At 44.1% G+C, this 22913-nt stretch overlaps 3 protein-coding genes across 3 annotated transcripts; 1 reads left to right on the top strand and 2 right to left on the bottom strand.

Moving 5' to 3' along the window:
- Window positions 1-5254: 5254 nt before the first annotated feature.
- LOC149407084 (uncharacterized) lies at window positions 5255-11110 on the top strand. The gene has a single exon (XM_089618592.1). It carries the CDS (start codon window positions 5255-5257, stop codon window positions 11108-11110), a length of 5856 nt encoding a protein of 1951 aa, XP_089474718.1.
- A 724-nt stretch (window positions 11111-11834) lies between these two features.
- On the bottom strand, window positions 11835-13152 carry LOC149407083 (uncharacterized). Its single transcript, XM_089627491.1, has 2 exons — window positions 12804-13152; window positions 11835-12686 (listed from the first exon to the last, which is right to left on the bottom strand). The coding sequence occupies exons 1-2, from the start codon at window positions 13149-13151 to the stop codon at window positions 11991-11993; spliced, it is 1044 nt and encodes a 347-aa protein (XP_089483617.1). The 5' UTR covers window position 13152; the 3' UTR covers window positions 11835-11990.
- Window positions 13153-13195: 43 nt separating this feature from the next.
- Window positions 13196-15630, bottom strand: LOC149407082 (uncharacterized). The gene is made up of 2 exons (XM_089618581.1): window positions 14934-15630; window positions 13196-14472 (listed from the first exon to the last, which is right to left on the bottom strand). The coding sequence occupies exons 1-2, from the start codon at window positions 15628-15630 to the stop codon at window positions 13196-13198; spliced, it is 1974 nt and encodes a 657-aa protein (XP_089474707.1).
- Window positions 15631-22913: the final 7283 nt, after the last annotated feature.

The raw sequence follows: 22913 nt of genomic DNA, 5'->3' as shown, positions 1-22913 counted from the left end.
ACATGAGGATTTCGATGATCTTGCCCCGAGGGAGTTCCATGGAAAAGAGCAAGTGGATGACCTCTTCGGAGAGTTGAAAGCAGAATTGTACATGGCTGCAGAGAGTTTTCGTCTTTGTCGTTCTTGGTTTCGTTGATGGACACCAAAGTTACAAACCATTAGATGAACAAGTCGCCCACTGAACTTTTGCAGCTCCTGAGGAAGTGATCTCATCCAACTGATAATAGAATTCTAGAAAAACACTACGCAATGATGAGGGGCGCTTCGGCATGGGGTACAAGATGATCGACGTTTGCATGAACGGCAATGTCTTTTTTTTTGTTTAGATCTCGAGAAAGATGATGTCTTCCCATTTTACCATGAGAGCAGATGAAAGATTGCTGAAAAAAATACAGAAAACTATATTGCGATACTTCCCTCTGAAAGACCGACTTAAGCGGTTCTTAATGCCAAGTCAAAATTGAGCCGGAAGTTCAGACTTAACTTTTGCAGGCAACGAGATCTTTCAAAACAGAATACGCCAAAGGGTGTCAGCCAGGTCGATTTGAAAAAGGCAATCCTTAGGTTTGAATTGGAAGAGTTCAAGGTAACATTTTTCATAAAATTTGTTAACTTCTATGAACCCGTATTAACGCGAATTATTTTTTGCTAGAAAAGTATCATGCGAACATTAGTTGCAATTACTTTAATAATTTTTAATTTAAATATTTACTATATATCAACACGTTACATATATTTTGATTAATACTTGCAGGGAAGGCCAAATGAGAGCTTGGGCTTCGCACTTGAGGCTTGGGCGGACTTCCACCAACACACAATTAGGCAGTGGACGATGACAGCCGCGAAAACTGCATATGTAAGTTGAACTTTTACATTCATTTATAATAATTACTTATTCTTGCTTATATGTTGACCTTAATTGTTTTCTTTCGCATGTGTAAATGATCGAATCAATGCATAAATTGTCGGTACATAGCCGCAAGCGACGGAAGAAGGTATGGAGCTTAACATTGACGTGGTAGAGCAGGCAGCGATGAACAAAGTTCTCAAGGAGCGTTGAGATTGGGAAACCGAGATAGGTCCCTTAATCCCTAGGGGAGAGCTGTTGGAATCGATCTAGGGTTTAAGAAAAAGTTTAACGCTTCGGTAAGCGGCGGAATTTTAAAAATTTTCTTTTTCAAGTAAAACGTTTTTACTAACCTAGACAAAGAGCAAGCACATGTAAATAAAAACTATTATGAGCATAAAAGATTACTAACCTTTTAGAAGCTTGAACGTTGATGAGCCTTCGGAATGTTGAAAACGCTCGTCTCCCCTCGCATCACGCCTCTCTTCTTTCCTCGGGAACTCGAGCAACCACGAAAGTTTCTATCACAAGAATCACTCGAGAAAGAAAGGAATTAGTGTGTGGGCACTTTTAAACACGACGACTCGAGAACAAGTCTCAAAGTCGAAGAGCTAAAACACTAGGTCAAATGTGGACCTAGGTGCCAAAACAAAAACCGAAAAATAACTAGAGAGAGAGAGAGAGAGGATCGGCCACCACAAGGTCTAGAGAGAGACGCTCTCAATCTCTAACTTATGTGGAATGAATAAAATGAGGGGAATGAGAGTCCTATTTATAGGATAATGGTTGGCCTTGGAAAGAAGTAGTTTCCTCTTATTTTCCAAACTATCATGAGCAACCCTTTATTTCCCATTTCTATCCAAGTCACACGGCCAACATGTGCCTTCATGACACCTTGGATTTGTTTCCTCTTTTATTCTTGCTTCCCCTTTGACTTGTCTTGGCCGAAATACTTGTTTCCTCATAGAGGAAATTTGTTTCCTCTTTTTCTTTTGGCAAGTATCTTGATACATTTATGCACAAAAAAATCTCCCTGTTTCTCCTTTGGGTTGGGCGGCCAAGAAGGCCTTCTAGAAGGCATTTCTAGATTTTCTTCACTTGTTCATGACAACATAAGAAAAGCTCATTAAGAATTTTCAAATAAAATTCTATGAAATGAAATTAATTCACAAGGCCCAATAAACATGTTATGGCCGAGTGATATAATATGTCATCATATGACATTGTCAAAAAAATTATTGACATTCATTTCATGCCATGTCCAAAAAAACAAAATTACCCTTTCGACAATTTTCGTTCTTGTTTTGACTTAGCTTCTAGTTTAACTATTCCTACTCGATATGATTTGTGAGAGTGACCTCATGGATCCAAATGAACAAAGCTTGAGCTAAACACTTGGACTCAAAAGTTCACAAACCTTTTTCCAAGTTTAGCTTAATGCCAACTGACTCCACTAAATAGTTGACATTGAAAATCTCTCGGTTCAAATGAATTTATTTTCTACTCAAGAATTCAACCAAATTATGATGAGCGAATCCACTGAATATTATCTATGTTTACCCTTCATGAATATCTTCAACTAGTCGGGATTTACAATATTACCATTTTACCCTTCTAGCTGTTATTTCCTCAACTCCTTTGTCGCTTGTGAATAAGTCAGAAACAATGTATTGACGAGGAGCTAACAAGTCACATTGTTTCATCCAAAAGAGTCAGGACTCAATTTTGACACTGGCCAGTTCATTTATTCACATTCCAAGGAACAAAGCATGAAGTGATATACATTGCATTTCAGCAATCTTGTACATGAATTCCATATCTATGAGAACTTCACAAAGTTACTCATGACATTCTCACAACTTAGTACTTCACCAATAGGCCCTGTTCGGAATCACATAGTGAGTCCGAACTCTGAATTTCTCAAATGAGAATACGTAAGTTGTGAAATGGCATGTCTCATTTCAGGATTAAGGTAAGCATGATGCAATAGGCCCTGTTCGGAATCACATAATGAGTCCGAACTCTGAATTTCTCAAATGAGAATACGTAAGTTGTGAAATGGCATGTCTCATTTCAGGATTAAGGTAAGCATGATGCAATTCATATGTAGTGACTTCGAGACATAAGAGGTTAAATGGTTTGTTCTTATTTTGTCTCTAGAAGTGCACTGGTCAATTCAGTACCTTCGGAAGTTACCTAGAAGAACTATAGAGTCTCCAACTCTCAATGCCCCATAACCAGACATCATAGATCCTCCTAATATTTATACTGAGGTCAATATTCCTTTTGACCCTTAGATTGCGAATATATCGTTTTAAGCAAACTACGAAGAGTTTGTTCATGCAAATCTACATTTGTCTCTTCGTAAGTTGTTAAGTTTGTTTATGGATTAAAGACTAAGTTTTATCATAAAGCTTCAAACAGACAAAGAAGAATGAATGAACGTTTCAACTTTTTATTAATGAATAAGCAATTACAAGCAAGAGTCTTCGTGAGACTTTATTACATCAAATGTATAAAATAAAGATTACAACTCTTCTTGTGGGCACCATTGACAACAAGAGCTGCTCTGCGCTACAGCTTGTGATCAGGCCGGGTCTAGTTCATCATCCTACAGTCAGCCATCCGAGTCAAAAATCTACGAGTTACATACTCAGGTACAGTCCCAGCGAGCCACGATCCAAGAATTGCAAGTTGCGGTCAGGGAGCTCACGCAATCTTTGAGACAGAGTCCACAACCTCAACCGCATGACACCGCAACCTTAGACTACGGCACCAGCTTCGAGGGCTCAGGCTACTCCACCATCTGCAGAGACATGATCGACTACGCCAGCTTCCGCATAGCACCAATGAGATCGCAAGCGGCAGCGGCAACAATAGCGCAAGAGTAATGAGAAGCGCAAGAGGACAAATAGTAGAGCTAATTGACGAGAAATCAAGCTAGAAATAGTAGTCTTTATATGTTTAGCGACTATACCGTTTTTATATTTAGCAACTGTTATGACGATATTTTCGCAAGGTAAAAACGACACCCTAAAATAAGAAACGGCACGTCAAGTCAATGCACAATGCCCAAACCGATGAACACATCGCATGAAGTCAAAACCCGAGTCTAATTCTCGTGAAATGTCTTTCAAAAGACTTGTAAATAATTTTTTCAAGCTAGGCTCCTTGAGAAATCTTCAAGACAAAATCACAAGAATGACCACCCGGTCGGTCAAAAAAGAAGACCACCAGGTCATTTTCACTCGGCCAAGACCACCCGGTCATTTTCACTCGGTCAGGACCACCCGGTTATCTTCACTCGGCCAAGACCACCCGGTCATTTTCACTCGGTCAGGACCACCCGGTTATCTTCACTCGGCCAAGACCACCCGGTCATTTTCACTCGGTCAAGACCACCCGGTCATTTTCACTCGGTCAATACCACCCGGTCATCTTCACTCGGCCAAGACCACCCGGTCATCTTCACTCGGCCGAAATCACCCGGTCATCTTCACTCGGCCAAGATCACCCGGTCATCTTCACTCGGCCAAGACCACCCGGTCATCTCCACCACTCAACCAAGCATTCTCCACCAAACTCCTTGGTCCCTATAAATACCCCACTCATTCACAACACAAGGGAAGTTTCTCTCAACTTGTCAAAACTCTACAAAAATCACACGACCACTTTCTCTCTCTAGAAAACATAGAGACAAGTACAAATTGTTTACCAAAAACACAATACAACACGACTAATGTTGAGCGTCGGAGAACGCGCCGAGGGAAAACCCTCCGCGTCCCTCTAGATTCACGTTTCATTTGTGGTTAGGTGAAGGTGCAAGGATTCAAAGACCCGGCGAAGAACACGGAAAACATAGACAATCCAAAGACCCGGAGACTTGAAGATCCGAAGACCCGGAGACTTGAAGATCCGAAGACCCGGACACTCGAAGACCCGAAGATCCGAATAACACAAACACGACGAGAAGAGAAGAACTTCACCAAATCCAACCTACGTGCGATCATAGGGTCCGGCCCTAGATCGAACCACGGACGGTTCTTAGTGTAAACCCAAAAACGCGGTTAACATTTTGGCGCTAGAAGGAGGGGGTTCTCGAGTACAACCACGAATTCCCAACATCAAATTTCTCCTCTCCACAAGTAGTACTTCGAAACTACCAGTGGGAGACCACTCTGTGTGACCGTACTAGACGACATCCTTACGAGATGCTTAATCGAGTAGCTGTCTCCGAGAGCGGACCACCCCGCCAAGGAGGAAACATTGCTCACCGCACGCGGGCTCAACTCCCAGCCCGACAAAATCAAATCGAAGATGCTCCCCGAGCGAGTGTAACCTCTGGACCCGTCCACCCCGAAAGAGATGCTCGAACGCCTTGAGAATAATTTCTTTCGTTTGACCGGAATGATCGCGAGGATGAGAGGAGAAGGAGACACCCTGGGCGAAATCTATGGTGAATACGAAGATCCGGTGGAAGCCCTACCGGAGCATGAAGGACAAGAGCTGGAAGAGGCCGCCGAGGGGTACGAAGGAAACCAATACGTTGACCATGACGCGCAAGGTGATGCCCCCGACCCAAGTATCCGAGATATAGATCGCGGCGAACGCTCAAACGGAAGGAACGGCCACGACGAAGACCGACGCCAAGAAGGCCGAGCACCTCGACATGCGGAAGCTCGCCCTCGTGAGCCGCCGAGGCGACTAAACCACAACCAACCCCGGAGTGTCCACTCGACGTCCGCTCCTAGGGCAGAACCTTCCCGTCGCTCCGCCTTCGCCCGCCTAGGTCGAGGAGAAGAAGTGGCGGATAGTGGAGACATTCGGAGATTCTCACAACCACGGCGAGTAGATGTTCCGAGACCACCCACGCGTAACGTAGATTTGAGGCAACACCTCAACGCACAATGGGAAATTCCTCGCCGCAACAATGAGCGAGTGAACACAGAGCCATTGTACGCGACAGAACCATTCATAGCAAATCCTCCTCCTCCGCAAATCGCTCTGGTCAACCAGGAATCCAACGAAAGGGGTCGCACGGCGCGACCCGCTCCTGTAGGAACGCTGACTGACGATGTCGACCTGGCAAGAATGATTCAAGGGCTAAGGGATGAAGTTCAGGAGCTAAGAGCGGAACGAACTCTTACGCCTGCGGTCCGAAACTTAGTGGAGAGTACGGCTTCCCCATTTACCGCAAACATACTCGAAGAAGAAATCATGGGCGACTTCCGCCTACCGAATTTTCCTCTTTATGATGGAACGAGTGACCCGTCCTACCATATAACCCAGTACCAGACGGCAATGAGAATGAAGAGATTGTCTCCGGCGGCGATGTGTCAAGCGTTCTGTCTCACACTTACAGGCACCGCCTTTGAGTGGTTTCAAAGACTTGGCAAAGGAACCGTTTCCTCATTCGAAGACCTACAAGGCCGATTCCTCACACGTTTTTCCGCGTCGCGGGTTCGAAAGAAGGAGAAATCTCACTTATGGTCAATCAAGCAAGGGAGAGACGAATCTCTCCAGAAGTATCTCACTCGATTCACCGATGAGTCAAATAAAGTGGGTGATTACGATGACGGCGACGCGATTGTTGCCCTCATGAACGGGCTCTGGACAGGCGAATTCCTTATATCCTTAGTCAAAGAGAGACCATCCTCGATGACCGAACTCATGGCCCGCGCAGCCCAACATTTCTCTGTTGAAGAGTATCTCGAAAGTCGAAGAACCAGCGAACGAGGAAACCGGAACAGAGAAGACGATCACCATGATAACAACGACTCGCGAAAGAAGAGGAGTAGAAATGTTCCAATCCCACGCGTCCATCCTCTCGTTGAAGGAAGATCCCATTTGGTGGAGAGATTTCGAAAGCAATCGGATTTCACCCCGCTCAACACCCCGCCGGATAGGATTCTCGCTCTCCATGGAAGCAAGTTTACCGAACCAGTTCCTATGAAGAATGACCCCGCCAAGCGAGATAAAAATAAATATTGTGAATTCCACAAAGATCATGGACATGTGACCGTCGACTGTGTCCACTTGAGAAGACAGATCGAAAGTTTGATTCAAAATGGAAAACTAAAAGAATTTATATTGGCCATGGTAGCAACGGGGAACGCCTCCTCGAGCCGACGAGCCCCACCCGCCAACCACCAGCAACGAGGTGTTAGAGGAACCTCCGCCAGCAATGACAACCGTGACAATGCCCGAGGGAACACCGTGACCGCCCCACTCAACATTGTATCAACTATATTCGGTGGTCCAGAAACGGGGGATTCTAACAAGGTCCGAAAGAACTACTCCCGGGCAGCACTCAAGTTTGATTTCTCTCACCACGTCAACCTCGTTGAGGAGAATTGGCCAACCACCCCGTGCGAGGCAATCCATTTCACAGAGGAGGAAGCCGTTCGGGTGATGCATCCTCACAATGACGCGATAGTCATCGAGACCCAGGTTGCCAACAACATGGTGAGACGAATTTTGATCGATAACGGAAGCTCAGCTGATGTCATGTTCAAAACGGCTCTCGACCGAATGAACTTGGGAGGAATCAGCCTCACACCAATCAAGACGCCGCTCTTTGGTTTCACCGGAGAGCGCATATACACAGAGGGATCCATTGAATTGCCGGTCACATTCGGGACCAAAGGAGAAGCTCAAGTCACTAGGATGGTCAATTTTCTTATGGTGGACCAACCATCCGCTCACAATGCAATCATCGGGCGACCGACACTCAATAGGCTTCGTGCGGTCACTTCTACATATCATCTCCTCATGAAGTTCTCGACTCCCGCTGGAGTCGGGGTTGTGAAGGGAAATCAAATAGATGCGCGAATGTGCTACATCCGCGGGACCAATCACAAGGCATCCGACCTCACGATCGGGACAATTCACCAAATCGAAGATAATTATCCATGTGCCGTTAACGATGCACGAATGTTTGGAGAACTCGACCCGAGGGATGAGGCAAATGGGAAAAAGATTGAAGCATCAAGCGATCTCTTCCCTGTCGTGTTAGATGAAACAAAACCCGACCAAGTAGTCATGGTGGGAGCGCGCATACCCGTAATAGTGAAAACCCAACTCGAGGCCTTCTTGCGAGAATACAAAGATGTTTTCGCATGGACACACGCAGACATGCCGGGAATAGACCCAGAAGTCATCGTCCACCGACTCAACGTCATTTTCCCGGAGAATGGAAAAATCCAAAAGCGGCGCTCTTTCAATCCCGAGCGTTATCTCGCCATAAATGAGGAAGTTGAGAAGTTGATCACTGCCGAATTCATTCGCGAGGCGGAGCTCCCTACGTGGGTGTCCAACGTCGTGATGGTGAGGAAGGCAAACGGGAAATGGAGAATATGCATCGACTACACCGATCTCAACAAAGCGTGCCCAAAGGACTGTTTTCCTCTACCGAGGATCGATCAGCTGGTGGATGCTACAGCCGGACATGAGCTCATGAGCTTCATGGACGCCTATTCTGGATACAATCAAATCCGGATGCATGAACCAGATCAACTTAGGACCACGTTCACCACCGACCGCGGACTGTTTTGTTATAAAGTAATGCCGTTCGGATTAAAAAATGCTGGGGCCACATACCAACGCCTAGTCAATCGAATGTTTGCAAGGCAAATCGGAAAGACGATGGAGGTGTACGTAGATGACATGCTGGTAAAGAGTTTGAAAATTTCGGACCACGTCCGAGACTTGAGAGAGATGTTCATCCTCCTGCGAAGATATAAGATGAAGTTAAACCCCAATAAGTGCGCGTTTGGAGTCGAGTCAGGGAAGTTCCTAGGATTCATTGTCAACCAGCGCGGAATCGAGGCTAATCCCGAAAAAATCCGAGCCTTAATGGAGATGAAATCCCCAAGGAGGGTGAAAGAGGTGCAGAGTTTGACGGGGCAAGTCGCCGCTCTGAGCCGGTTTGTCTCCAAAGCGACCGATCGCTGTCAACCATTTTTTCAAGCCTTGAAAGGCGGCAAGGACTTTAAGTGGGATGACGAGTGCGAGTGTGCATTCCAAGAGTTGAAGACCTACTTCGGATCTCCCCCCTTTCTCGTCAAGCCCAAGGAGGGGGAGACGCTATACCTATACCTTTCAGTATCTACAAGGGCGGTAAGCACGGTCTTAGTACGGGAAGAAGAAAGAATACAATGGCCAATTTATTACGTAAGCAAGGCATTGCTAGACGCCGAGACTCGATACCCCGAGATCGAGAAGCTCGCCTTGGCATTAGCAACAGCAGCTAGGAAGCTCCGTCCATATTTTCAAGCGCACCAAATTGTGGTGAGAACGGAGTATCCAATTCGAAAAGCCCTTCAAAAGGGATCATCATCGAGAATGGCCGTATGGTCCCAAGAGCTTGGAGAGTATGGGGTGGATTTCCAACCGAAGGTCGCCATCAAAGGCCAAGCTGTGGCTGACTTCATAGCGGAGTTTACGTACGCGGTAGATGCGCAACAACAAGAAGAGGAAGCGAAGCAGGGAAACTTAGAAGGAGAGAGCCCCACCAGGAAAAGGAAAGCCACTCCTGAGGGCCCGTTGTGGAGCTTGCATGTAGACGGAGCATCGAATATCCAAGGGTCTGGAGCAGGAATTGTTTTCGTCAACCCAGACGGAGAAAAGTTGAAGTACGCTATGCATTTTCAATTCAAGGCTTCGAACAACGAAGCAGAGTACGAGGCCCTCCTCGTGGGACTCGAATTGGCCAAAAAACTAGAAGTCAAAAACCTCAAAATTTATTGCGACTCCCTCTTGATCGTTAATCAAGTGAAAGGTGAATACCAAGCGAAAGAAGATAACATGGTGGCTTACCTCGGTGAGACCAAGAGACGCCTCGAATCATTCTCATGGTATGAGATAGTTCAAGTCCCACGAAGCTCTAACGCTGAGGCAGACGCACTAGCCCGCCTAGCCTCCGGAGTTGGAGATGAAGGTTTGGGGAAAGTTCCCATCGAAACTCTAGCGCGCCCCTCGATCGCCAAAGAAGAAATAAACTCTGTTGAAGCACCTCCAGGATCCTCCTGGATGACTCCCCTCGTGGAGTATCTTCGTGAAAATAAACTCCCCGACGATCGCGCCGGTGCCAGGAGAATCAAGCTCCACGCATCGAGATATGTCTTGCGGGGCGATGTGTTGTACAAGCGTGGATTTTCGCAACCGTTGCTCCGTTGTCTGGATAGCACCGAGGCCAATTACGTCCTTCGGGAGATTCACGAAGGAATATGTGGGAATCATGCGGCGGGACAATCACTTATGCAGAAGGCTCTGAAGCAAGGTTACTTTTGGCCGACGATCAAAAGGGATGCTCATACCTTGGCGCGGAAGTGCAACAAATGCCAGAGGTTTGCGCACATTCCGAAGCAACCCCCGGCACCTTTATGTCCTATCTTGGTCGCCCGACCATTTGCCAAATGGGGGGTCGACATCATTGGCAAGCTACCCACTGCACCGGGGAATCGAGTCTATGCCATTGTCGCGATAGATTACTTCACAAAATGGGTGGAGGCGGAACCGTTGCACAAGATCACTGAAGCCAATACAACTAACTTCATTTGGCGGTCAATCATATGTCGCCACGGAATTCCCGAATCCATAATCACCGATAATGGTACAAAGTTCGATAATAAGAAGATCAGAAACATATGTGAGCAATTGAAGATTAGCAAGACTTTTTCATCGCCGCGACATCCGCAAGCGAATGGCCAAGTCGAAGCCGTGAACAAAACCATCAAGGAAAATTTGAAGAAAAAATTGGAAGAAAAGAAAGGAGCTTGGGCTGAAGAGCTTCCCTTCGTCCTTTGGGCATACCGAACGACGACTAGAACTGCCACTGGGGAGACCCCATTCTCCCTCACATATGGAGTCGAGGCGGTAATCCCCGCCGAGATCGGCATCCCGACGTATCGGATGGAGGATTTCGATGAAGAAAACAACAATGAAGCCCTAAGGATTGAGCTTGACGTGATTGAAGAAAAGAGGACGGACGCTTTAGCACGCATGACCGCACAGAAGAGGATCATCGAAAGACACTACAACTCGAAGGTTAAGGCGCGTAACTTCGCGGAAGGAAATTTGGTTCTCCGAAGAGTGTTTCAAAACACGCAGGTACAAGGAGCAGGAGTACTTGGCCCCAACTGGGAAGGCCCGTACCGAGTCCGACAAGTGATACGCGACGGCACATATCGGATCGAAAGAATCGATGGTACCGAGATCGCACATCCATGGAATGCGGAACACCTCCGCAAGTATTACCAATAGGAGATTAAGCTAATTATAGCATTAAGTCTCTACTTTTGATTTTGATTTTCGTTAAGATGATGTACCTTTTCATTTTGCACTTTTAGCCAATAGTAAAATGCTAAGCACTCAACCAAGTGCCCTTTTTGTTTTATCTTAAAATCGGATCAATGAAAAAGCAAGCATTTTTTCTCTCAATTGTGTATTCTACTCTTAAGTTTTTTCACAATTCTTTGAATTATACAAAAACTGGGGGGTTAATGGATACATGGAATGTAGGAATACAAAGGAACGAGCCACGAGCTGCAAAAAAAAAAAAAAAAAAAAAAAAAAGTCAACGCATGACGTGAACAACACGCATGAAAGACATAGTCTACAAGCACAAAAGATGTAAAAAAAAAAAAAAATTGAAGGATCGCCCGTCGAGGGCTCTAACAAAAACGAGCCCCAACAGAAGCGATCCTATCTGAGACCCACGGTGACAAGCCAAAGCATAAGACGCGAAGTAAACACCAAATGAGCGTAAACACGCATCAACGTTACAAAAAAAAAAAAAAAAAAAAAAAACCGACAAAGCAAGCGAACACAATCGAGGGCTATAGCACCCCAGGTTCCACAAGCACGTTGGAAATTATGAAGTCCACAAACCATCAACAAACGATGTATAAAAGCATAGAAAAAAAAAAGAGGAAAAAAGACGATTATGCGAATGGGAGAACTTTCATTTATCGGCAATACACCCGTGAGGGAGGGCCCACAAAAGATAATAAGGGCTCGAAAAGACGCACAACATACCGCGTCAACAAAAAGAAAAATAGCCAACAAATGATGGTTCGCCCTGAAACGCATACATAAACATATAATAATATCCTAATAGCTAAATAAACAAAAAGCATCAAGACTACTCGCCAATGCCATCTAGAGCATTAATCCTCTCGGCGTCTTCCGGAACATCCCCGTTTTCCATTCGGACCGCGCGATCCGCATCACCATCAGAAGCCCCTGACATCCTCGGACCCTCTGATGCTTCGACTCTCTCAGCTGCCCGCCTAGCCGCACGTGCGTCATCCGCAGCGATGTACTCTGGCGGGATATAACTAAAGGTAAGCGGGCCGGGGTTCTCAATCATAGTCTGCCTCCGACCATAGAGCATCGCATCCCATTCCAAAGAGACGTTCTTAGCCTCAAGAGACGCCCTGAGTTCGGTAATCGACTCAAGTGCCTTGTCCAACTCCAAGCGAAGAGAACACGAGTCGCCATTACATGCGGCCGATGCTTCAAGCTCGGCGATCCTCTTTCCCAACCGCTCAATCTCAGAGCGCGTGAAAGCCGCATCGTCATCACGATCCCGGAGTTTCTTTTCGGCTAGCAACTGTAGCTCACGAGCTTGCTTCACCAGGTCACCGGAGGTGTGGCGGATAGCTCTCTTCTCCGCTTCGGAATTCTTTAAGTCAATCTTCAGACAGTCCACCTCCCTCGACAAGCGATCAGCATCTTTTCGAGAACGTTCGGAGGTCTTCATCTTCCCCTTTAACTCGTCCACCTCCGCCTTCAACGACCGAACAACCTCCTCGGATTCCACGGACTCGACAAAAGCCTACAAAGGGGAATGACAATATAAAACATGACGCATATACCCAAAGCATATGTTCGTACAAAAATACATTTACCCAGGTATTTGCACTAAAAGGAATATATGAAATAAATCACCAACCATCATGAGACGCTCCGAGTGGGAGGACATCAACTCCGAGCAACTCATTCGACTCACGGATGCGAGCCGCTCGTGCGGGACTGCCTTGACAACTGCGGTGATACGTTCACCCAATCTCCTCCCGCGCCCCGACGTGGACGAGTCTCCCTTTAATCTTTTCTCAAGACCATCGGGAATAGGGTCAGAAGAACGCTTCCTCGTGAACACCTCCAACGACGGATACTCAGAAATAATAGAGGGGCGAGCCGGCACGACTCCCGTCTCGCACACACCCAGGCTGCGAATTATCGGATACTGCGAGCTCGGCCATCCACTGCGTTCATTGCGAGCGTGGGTGCCTCGAGCCATCCCTGCGAAGAAGAAAAAGATTAAGCAAAACTAATATTATTATACTAATAATTATAGTAATGACAATGGCAAGTAAATATGGGGAATGTATGCACAGTCGGTAGAACACGATCATCCACGCGACACACACAATCACTTTTCCCATGCCAATAAATAATATCGTCGACTGTCGATGGCTGAGGCGAGGAAATCAAAGGATCCGCGGGTGACACCACAGGAGCTGCCCTCGACGGCAAAGTGTCAGGAGTCGCGACTTCATGTGACAAAAGACCCCCAGACGGCGATAAAGAAACCCATGGGATATCGGGGGAATGATTCGAAACGGGAGAAGCCACAGAGTCACCGAGAAGTTCCGTATACGCCTCAAAAGTTTCCTCGAAGATCTCCGGGGACGGCGGGTTAGAACTCGGCACAAGAGACGCAGCGGGGACCCTCGACGCGCACGGCTCATTGCCGTCGACCACACACGGACGAAATGGAAACCAACCAAACTCCCACCATGTGACACGAGACCGATAAAACTCAGCACACAATGCGTCATCGGGTAGCGACCGGATTAGTTGGCAGAACTCTGTTATGTTCGCTCCCTTGCTCGCACTGAAACTAGCCGGTAGACCAAATTCTCGAGGAGCAATACCGTACAACTTGTCAGAAATCCAAAACCATCGTTTCTTCCATCCCCTACGAATTCTCTCAGGAAGACCCAAAACCACCGGCCTTCGAGTACGGTCCATGAAAAAGTACGAACCCGAAACCGAAGGCAAGGTAGCAAGCCTCACCAAATCACGAAAATCCCCCGCCGTCATCGCCCGACCAGAAAACCACGACCAAATCATGTAACATGCCGAGATAACCCAATAGGCTGTAGGACTTAACTGGAAGGCATGGATACGAAGGACCACTAATAAATCTTGTACGATAGGCTGGAGGGGGTAACTTAACCCGCACATGAGACTCTCGAGGTGTACCGGTCCGTAACCCAAAGGAGGACAACTTGGAATATCATTCGGAGAAGGGGCGAGAGTGAGAAACGATTTCGGGATGCAAAGCTCCTCCCGGATCAGTTTCAACTCCTCCGTGGTGATAGAACTCTCGACCTCCAAGACGGACGGATTGGACACCTTTCCGTGGGAGGCATGCTCTTTTTCGTTTTTATTAATGGCTACCGTTTTGCCTTCTCCTGAACTTTCTACCCACACCTTCCCCGCCGCTTTCTTCCTCTCTCGAGGCTTGTCTTGTTTTTGCCTTGCTTCCTTCCCCTCTTTTCTCCTCCTCAGCTCGCTAAGAGGGATGTCATCCGACTCGTGATTAGATTCGGGACCTGCCAACGCAAAATAGTGAGAAGACAAACTCCGAATGAGACAAAAATATGCTCATAAATGTCTCACGCTATCCGCTACGTGATTACAACGCGTGCGTACGAAGCTAAGGGCACAAAAAATCACATCCCACCCAAAACATAGCTCAAATGTGCATAAAAAAAATAAATAACCCATAATTCCCACCAAATAGTCACACAAAGCATCCACCAAGTATTCAAGGAAATTTAAAGCATGGCAAAGTCCAAAGATCACAAAGTCCTCAACACATTCCAGAGTCCTTAGACAAACCGCAAGCATTTCCATATGACCCAAAAATTTCATGGCCAAAACACAAGAGAACTCTATATAGTGTTGTGCCAAACCACCTCAAATTATACAAACGTGTGTATTCATGGTATGAGAATCATGCTCATGGGAACCAGAGAGTGCAATAAAAAGAGAAAAAGAAGAAGAAACGTACCTCCTCCGGCCGCCGAGACAACCCCCGCCGCTAGAGCACTCGTTGTCAACTCCACCTCGACCTGACCCGACATCGACGACTTATGCATGAAGCCTCTACCAGTAACACGAGTCGAAGAAGCGCATCCAGTCGCCGAATCCTCGCCGACCACCTCGGACGGAGACTCGGTCCTGGGTCTGCCACCGATCCCTGTTGGAGATCCCTGCGGAATGGCCGGCACCCCGCTCTCCCTCACCGCCTTCGCTGACCCGGCCCGCGTCCGCACCGAAGGCATCGCAGAGCCAACGCCGGCGACCTTCGGGCTTCTGACATTCTTCGGGGAAATTCTCGCCATCTCCTTCGCCTGAACAATCTCACCAAGGGACCGTCTTGCCACAACCTGGACGACCTCCGCGTGTGACCCCACCACTCGTGCACCGCAAGAATCTTCGACTCCGATGCCGGAGGCACGATGTCCGCCACCGCCGTCAACGAAATCCGCCTGGTTTACTTCCGCCAAGACGCTCACCCAGCCAAAGTCATCGTACCTAAACACATCCGAACCTCGAACCTCCTCCGTGGAAAACAAATCGTCAAGCAAATGAACCCCAAACTCTTCTCCCGGGTCAAAAGCTTCCCCATTGTTTGAATTAATTTCAGACAAACGTACCAAATCTAAAACCTCGGACCCGTCATCAATGGGGTCGTTGAGCACCATCAATGAAGAGGGAGAAAGTAAAAAAAAAAAAAAAAAAAAAAAGGAAGCAGAAGTGTGAGAGAAGAGGAGGAGCCAAGAAGCTATTCTCACCTGAAATCCGACGTTTTTTTTTGTTGCAGAATGAGCTTCAATCTGGCAAGAATGGTGGACGATGTGTTTCTAGGGTTTTTGCACTGTTAGTTTCAAAATGAAAGAGATGAAACTCAGAGTAATGCTTTTCCCGTGTAGAAAGTCTCTGTTTGTTTCTTTCTTCTCCTTTAAAAAAAAATAGTAATAAAAAAAAAGGGTAAAAAAAAAGGGAAGCGTGTGTCAGAATGTGCTGATGTATAACAAAAGAACAATTTCAAAAAAGAAAAAAGAAAAAACATGTGTATGTCAGAAAGAAAAGTGAACATTGTATCATTTGTATGTACATAGAAATATATACATGTGAATTTTTTAAAATGCCCATCTAGGCGCATGCTCATACTCATATATATCAAAAGAAAATATGCATATGCATATGTATATATGTATGGATAAGCATGTATGTACGGCAATAGAAATATATTTATACATATATATACATGTACTTAAAAAAAAAAAAAAAAAAAGGAAGTACATATATAAAGAAAATCCAAGTACATACAAATAAATATATTTATATAAAAAAAAAAGGAAGTACATATATAAAGAAAATCCAAGTACATACAAATAAATATATTTATATAAAAAAAAAAAAAAAAGGAAGTACATATATAAAGAAAATCCAAGTACATACAAATAAATATATTTATATAAAAAAAAAGGAAGTACATATATAAAGAAAATCCAAGTACATACAAATAAATATATTTATATAAAAAAAAAAAAAAGGAAGTACATATATAAAGAAAATCCAAGTACATACAAAAAAAAAAAAAAAAAAAAAAAAAAAAAAGAGTAGACTCAAAAGAATTTCGGAATCGACATCGGAGATCCACGAAGCGGAGAAGAAGATTAGAGAATTTCTCACACGACAAGTCGCGCAAGAAACTGGGGGGTTAATGTTATGACGATATTTTCGCAAGGTAAAAACGACACCCTAAAATAAGAAACGGCACGTCAAGTCAATGCACAAGGCCCAAACCGATGAACACATTGCATGAAGTCAAAACCCGAGTCTAATTCTCGTGAAATGTCTTTCAAAAGACTTGTAAATAATTTTTTCAAGCTAGGCTCCTTGAGAAATCTTCAAGACAAAATCACAAGAATGACCACCCGGTCGGTCAAAAAAGAAGACCACCAGGTCATTTTCACTCGGCCAAGACCACCCGGTCATTTTCACTCGGTCAGGACCACCCGGTCATTTTCACTCGGTCAGGACCACCCGGTTATCTTCACTCGGCCAAGACCACCCGGTCATTTTCACTCGGTCAGGACCACCCGGTTATCTTCACTCGGCCAAGACCACCCGGTCATTTTCACTCGGTCAAGACCACCCGGTCATTTTCACTCGGTCAATACCACCCGGTCATCTTCACTCGGCCAAGACCACCCGGTCATCTTCACTCGGCCGAAATCACCCGGTCATCTTCACTCGGCCAAGATCACCCGGTCATCTTCACTCGGCCAAGACCACCCGGTCATCTCCACCACTCAACCAAGCATTCTCCACCAAACTCCTTGGTCCCTATAAATACCCCACTCATTCACAACACAAGGGAAGTTTCTCTCAACTTGTCAAAACTCTACAAAAATCACACGACCACTTTCTCTCTCTAGAAAACATAGAGACAAGTACAAATTGTTTACCAAAAACACAATACAACACGACTAATGTTGAGCGTCGGAGAACGCGCCGAGGGAAAACCCTCCGCGTCCCTCTAGATTCACGTTTCATTTGTGGTTAGGTGAAGGTGCAAGGATTCAAAGACCCGGCGAAGAACACGGAAAACATAGACAATCCAAAGACCCGGAGACTTGAAGATCCGAAGACCCGGAGACTTGAAGATCCGAAGACCCGGACACTCGAAGACCCGAAGATCCGAATAACACAAACACGACGAGAAGAGAAGAACTTCACCAAATCCAACCTACGTGCGATCATAGGGTCCGGCCCTAGATCGAACCACGGACGGTTCTTAGTGTAAACCCAAAAACGCGGTTAACAGCAACTTTTATCTATTTTTTTCATGAAATTTTTTATATAAAACAATTTCTATTTTTTTTATATAAAACAATTTCTATTTTGTTTTATCATATTTTTGAATTTATTTTATTTTATCATATATATTTCAATATATAAATTAATTTATAAATAAATAAAATAGATGAGACTTTGTCGTATCTAAAAACAACTTTGGCGGGAAAGGGATTTTGGATGCGACTTCCGCGTTTTCGCGGGAAAACCTTTGGATGCTACTAGTCGCATCCAAATGATATGTTTTTGTGGAATCGATATGGATACAACTATAGATGTGACTAATCGCATCCAATACTTTTTCGAGCTTTGGATGCGACAAAAGTCGCATACAAAGAGAGCATTTATCGTAGTGGTTGTCATATGGCCAGGTGCGATCACTTTTTTTAAAAAAAAATTGGCAGTTCAATTTTTAATTTTGAAAAATATTAATAAAATTTTATAAAAATGGAGGATTTTGATTTGTAAACGTATTTTAAGGTATGTAATTGATATTAATAGGAATGTTAAGAGACGTTTTTAATATTTTAAAAAATTTATGAAAATAAACGTAACATTTCGATTAAACATAGAGAGAGACCTCATATTTTTTTTTTAATAAACATAACTAATCACTGTAACAACATGATTATTGAACCTTTATAATCCTGTTGGTTGATGGTAAACCTGGCCTAACGGTAGCGGGACGGGACGGAATCCTCGCTACCGTTAGGCACAGTAACGAGAGCGGGACTCCCGTTACTGCTGACGGACGGGACGGGAGTCCCGTTAAGTGGGCTAATGGGATCCGGTGATCCCGTTAGTCCCGGTTTTTTTTTTTAATCTCGGCCGTTGGATCAAAGATCCAACGGCCCAAAAAAAAGAGCCGTTTGTTTTATAGCCGTTTGAATATGGCCGTTACACCCATTTCGGCCGAGTTTTTTAATTTTTTTTTTCCCACTTATTTCTAAAATCTATAAATACCCCCCCATTTCATTCATTTTCTTCACACCTTTCCTTCAAACTCTCTCAAATTCTCTCAATTTCAATATCAAATTCTCTCAATCTCTCTCGATTTTAATATGATATTCTCTCAAACGCTTTCAATTTTTCATGGCATCCTCATCACACAACCGAGGAGGTCGAAGGGGAAGAGCTTTCCGAGGTCAACAAATGCACCGTTTTGAAGAAAATTGGTTGCACTTGTCTCAAAACGCCCCCGACCCAAACACCCAATACTCTTTCGATCCAAATTATGTTGCTCCTACTTTCAACCATTCGGAATTCACCGAAATTCCAAACACCCAAATGCCATATTACCCTCAAATGGATTCCGATCGAGCAAGCTTATCAAGCTCAAATTCCGCCATCCGAAGTGGCTTTTCAAGAATTTCAAGTATTCGAGCAACAATATCGTGAATCCCGAAATCCAAATGAAGAAGAAGATGACGATGCAACCCAAAATCCAAATGAAGAAGAGGAGGAGGAGGAGGAGGAAGAAGAAGAAGAACTACCACCACCACCACCACCTCAACCTCGAAGTCAAGTTCCACGACCTCGACAACGTGAACAACAAGAGGAGACCCAACAACGACGACAACGACGAGCACGACAAGAACAACAACAACAACAACAACATGAAGGTGCTCAACAACAACAACAACCACCTCAACAACAACAACCACCACGACGTCGTGCTAGGTCCGTTGTGTGGACCTTCTTTGAAGAGGTGATTGCGAATGGCGAAAAAGCCGGAAAATGTCACAGTTGTGGCAAAATCTTTAGCGCTCACAACACAAGAGTCGGGACGTCGCTATTGTGGAGTCATCATAGGCACTGCCAGGGGAATCAATATGGAGCCTCGTCAAGCCAGGTAAGTCACATCGATCCTGTAAGCTTTAGACGTGATTTAGTAGAATATTTTGTATCCACCGATCAATCTTTTAGTCATATCGAATCTCAAGTCTTCGTTAGATTCATTAGTTCTATAATTCCAAACGTTCAAATAATGTCTAGGAAAGCCTTGAGATCCGATATCCTAAAATGGTTTTTAGGAGAAAAGGAACAAATGAAAGACACAATATCATCTGGTAGGTATAGCGTAGTCTTAACCTTGGATATTTGGACTGGTCAATCTAAGATGGATTTCATGAGCGTTGTAGTGCACAATATAGACGGCGATTGGAACCTGAACAAACGTATCTTAGCCTTTAGGAGGATAGAAGGTTCTCACACTGGTGAAAACATCTTAGACATCATAGTTAGTGTTATAGCTGAGTGGGGTTTGACCGATAGGATTATATCTGTAACCTTTGATAATGCCACAAGCAACAACGCCATGATTAGGGAGGTAAAGGAGAAACTTAACGTTGACGATACCATTTTGCATCAACGTTGTGCTACCCATATCATAAACGTCATAGTTCAAGCCGGAGCCGCTAGTTATGACCATTCGATCAACAAAATTAGGAATTACATTAGTTGGATAAATAGTTCAACCTCTAGAGTAGATGAGATTAAGAGACGCCTTAGACTAAACGGTCTCCAAGAACGCACATTTCACCTAGATAACAAAATTAGGTGGAATTCTACCTTTCTCATGTTGACCAACTTCTTATCCGAGCATTACGTCAATGTTATTGTTTTTTACATTAACAGCGAACATGGCGAAAACGCTATATCCGAATATGATATTAGGATGGCTGAATCATTTGTTTCTTTTCTCGACATTTTTTACAAATAAACTTGTTATCTCTCTGCTGTTTACACTCCTACTTCTTTTCTCGGTCTTCATACTATGACCGCAATTGCTGTGCATCTTGATAAATATAAAAACGAAACAATTTTTCAAGATTCTATTCAAGCAATGACAGCCAAGTTTCTAAAATATTGAGGGGCTGGAAAGGTTCCATTATTATACGGTTTTGGAGCCATTCTAGACGTCCGATGTAAAATTGGTGGTTTAAAAAAATTTCTGAAGTACATTAGAAACCATTTCGTGGACCAAGATTACGTTGCACTTGATCTCGCGAGGATCGTGCAAGCTTTTTTTTTATCTTTTCAAGGTATACGAGGTGAAACTCCTACCGCAATATCGAGCACAACCATCTCAATCACAGACGCAGTATCCGAGAAGACACCAATACACGAATGTCTTCGTCAACGCGCCCGCTTACAACCCATCGCCTCAACAACAAGAAGCTGGGACAAGTCAGACGAGGTCGAGCGCAACCGACGCACGGTCCCATCCGGAGATCCAAGAGTACGATCGGAACGATTGGGTCAGGTCGGATGACGAAGCCATCGACCTCTTGGTTTGGTGGAGACATAATGCGAGGAGGTTCCCGGTCTTGTCATCTATGGCACAAGCTACATCCTCACCATCCATGTTTCAACCGTGTCATCTAAGGCGGCTTTTAGTAGCGCGGGCCGCATCATCGACGATAGAAGGTGTAGCTTGAAACCGGAGATGGTCGAAGCATTGACGTGTGGTAAGGATTGGATTCAACATAGAAATCGAGCACAAGAAACATTCATGTGCTTCGATATTCTTGACGATTTTGAAGTTGATTTCGCAAATGTAAACATCAATGGTTAGACTACCTTGTATAACTAAGGGATATCCCGGCCCTTGTCCGGGATAAATTTTCAAATAATTCACGAGGAAAGGGGTGCTCTTTTTCCTCGCCGTCGCACTTTTTTAGGGGTCGGTGAGGTTTTTTAAGAGACCCATTTTTTAATTTACATTCTTCTTTATTCTTTTTTTCTACCCACATAGTTTAAAATCCTATCAATCATATCCTTCTATTTAATTATTTAAATTCTTTTAAAATATTTTTAAATTTTTTTTTTCTTTTTTTTATACCTAACGGGGTCCGAATCCCGTTAGGCCAAGTCCCGTTCCCGTCCCATTACTTAACGGGACGGGACTCCCGTTTGGTCAATTAACGGGAGTGGGACACACGCGGTAGCGGGAGTGGCGGTATCTCCCGCTAAGCCACGTTTAGTCGATGGAAATGGTTCAGAGTCGTTTCTATTCGTGACAGGTCGGTGTACTTTTTGACCTATTCCATATATTCTAGACTTTCCTATTCTAACAAAGTATATAGAATCTTTGACGTCTGAGACACACAAATATATATATATATATATATATATATATATATATATATATATATATCAACAATCTTTGGCATTATTTACGGGCAAATTAATTCAGTTACATATACGATGGTTTTACTCTCCTTTGTCACGGTGTGTTTGCGTTGCATATATATTAAGGAGTGCGATTTTCTAGGACATGAATTCGACACCTGATCATAAACCCTAATTGGGTTGTACTCATTTTAATATCCAGAATCCAGATTATGTCCAATTTACGCATCCCGCTGATTTTAAGTGGATGGCATGCAAACAAACACTTGATGCTTTATCATTCTTTCTTAGTTTTTTTTTTTTTTTTTTTAATGCAACTTTGCTGCAGTGGGGATTGAACCCACGCCTCCACACAGGAGATGGTGTGGAATTACCACTAGACTATCCTAGTACCACTTCTTTCTGAGCTTCTAGATACATGATATATTTATTTTCCAGAGTAGTTCAGAACAATATTATTACTACAATATTTAATTAATTAGCACGTACTAACGTCGTTTTCAATGCAACAGATTGACACTCATGCATTACTCTTTATTTAACATATTATATTCGATATTAAAGCGATTATACATCCTCGAAAATGACATTATGCTCGTTTTGTTCTCTTATTCTTTTTATGACAAAGTGACATTATGCTGTGTGTACGTGTTTATATCGACAGGGTAGTCACGTTAGTGTTCCCCGTTTCTTTTTCGTGTGTTTTTTTGCTGCCGGATTACCTATTCATGCCTCAAAATGCATGCATATATTATTGAATCTTTTTTTTATCAATATGTCTTGGAACGAAGGAACACAATAGAAATGACTAATTACGAACGCTCATGCAATAGCACTTTGTTATATATATATATATATATATATATATATATATATATATATATATATATATATAAATAGCGTTCTTATTTGTAGCATTGTTCACTTGTTTAAATGTTATTCTTTTTTTTTTTTTATCGTATTTGGAATTTTTATTTTTAACATGCTT

This window comes from Urtica dioica, chromosome 1, assembly GCF_054948205.1.
Source record: "Urtica dioica subsp. dioica isolate 48M chromosome 1, U.dioica_male_clone48M_v1_H2, whole genome shotgun sequence".
Taxonomy (NCBI): domain Eukaryota; kingdom Viridiplantae; phylum Streptophyta; class Magnoliopsida; order Rosales; family Urticaceae; genus Urtica; species Urtica dioica.
This window is presented reverse-complemented; position numbering and strand designations above follow the sequence as displayed.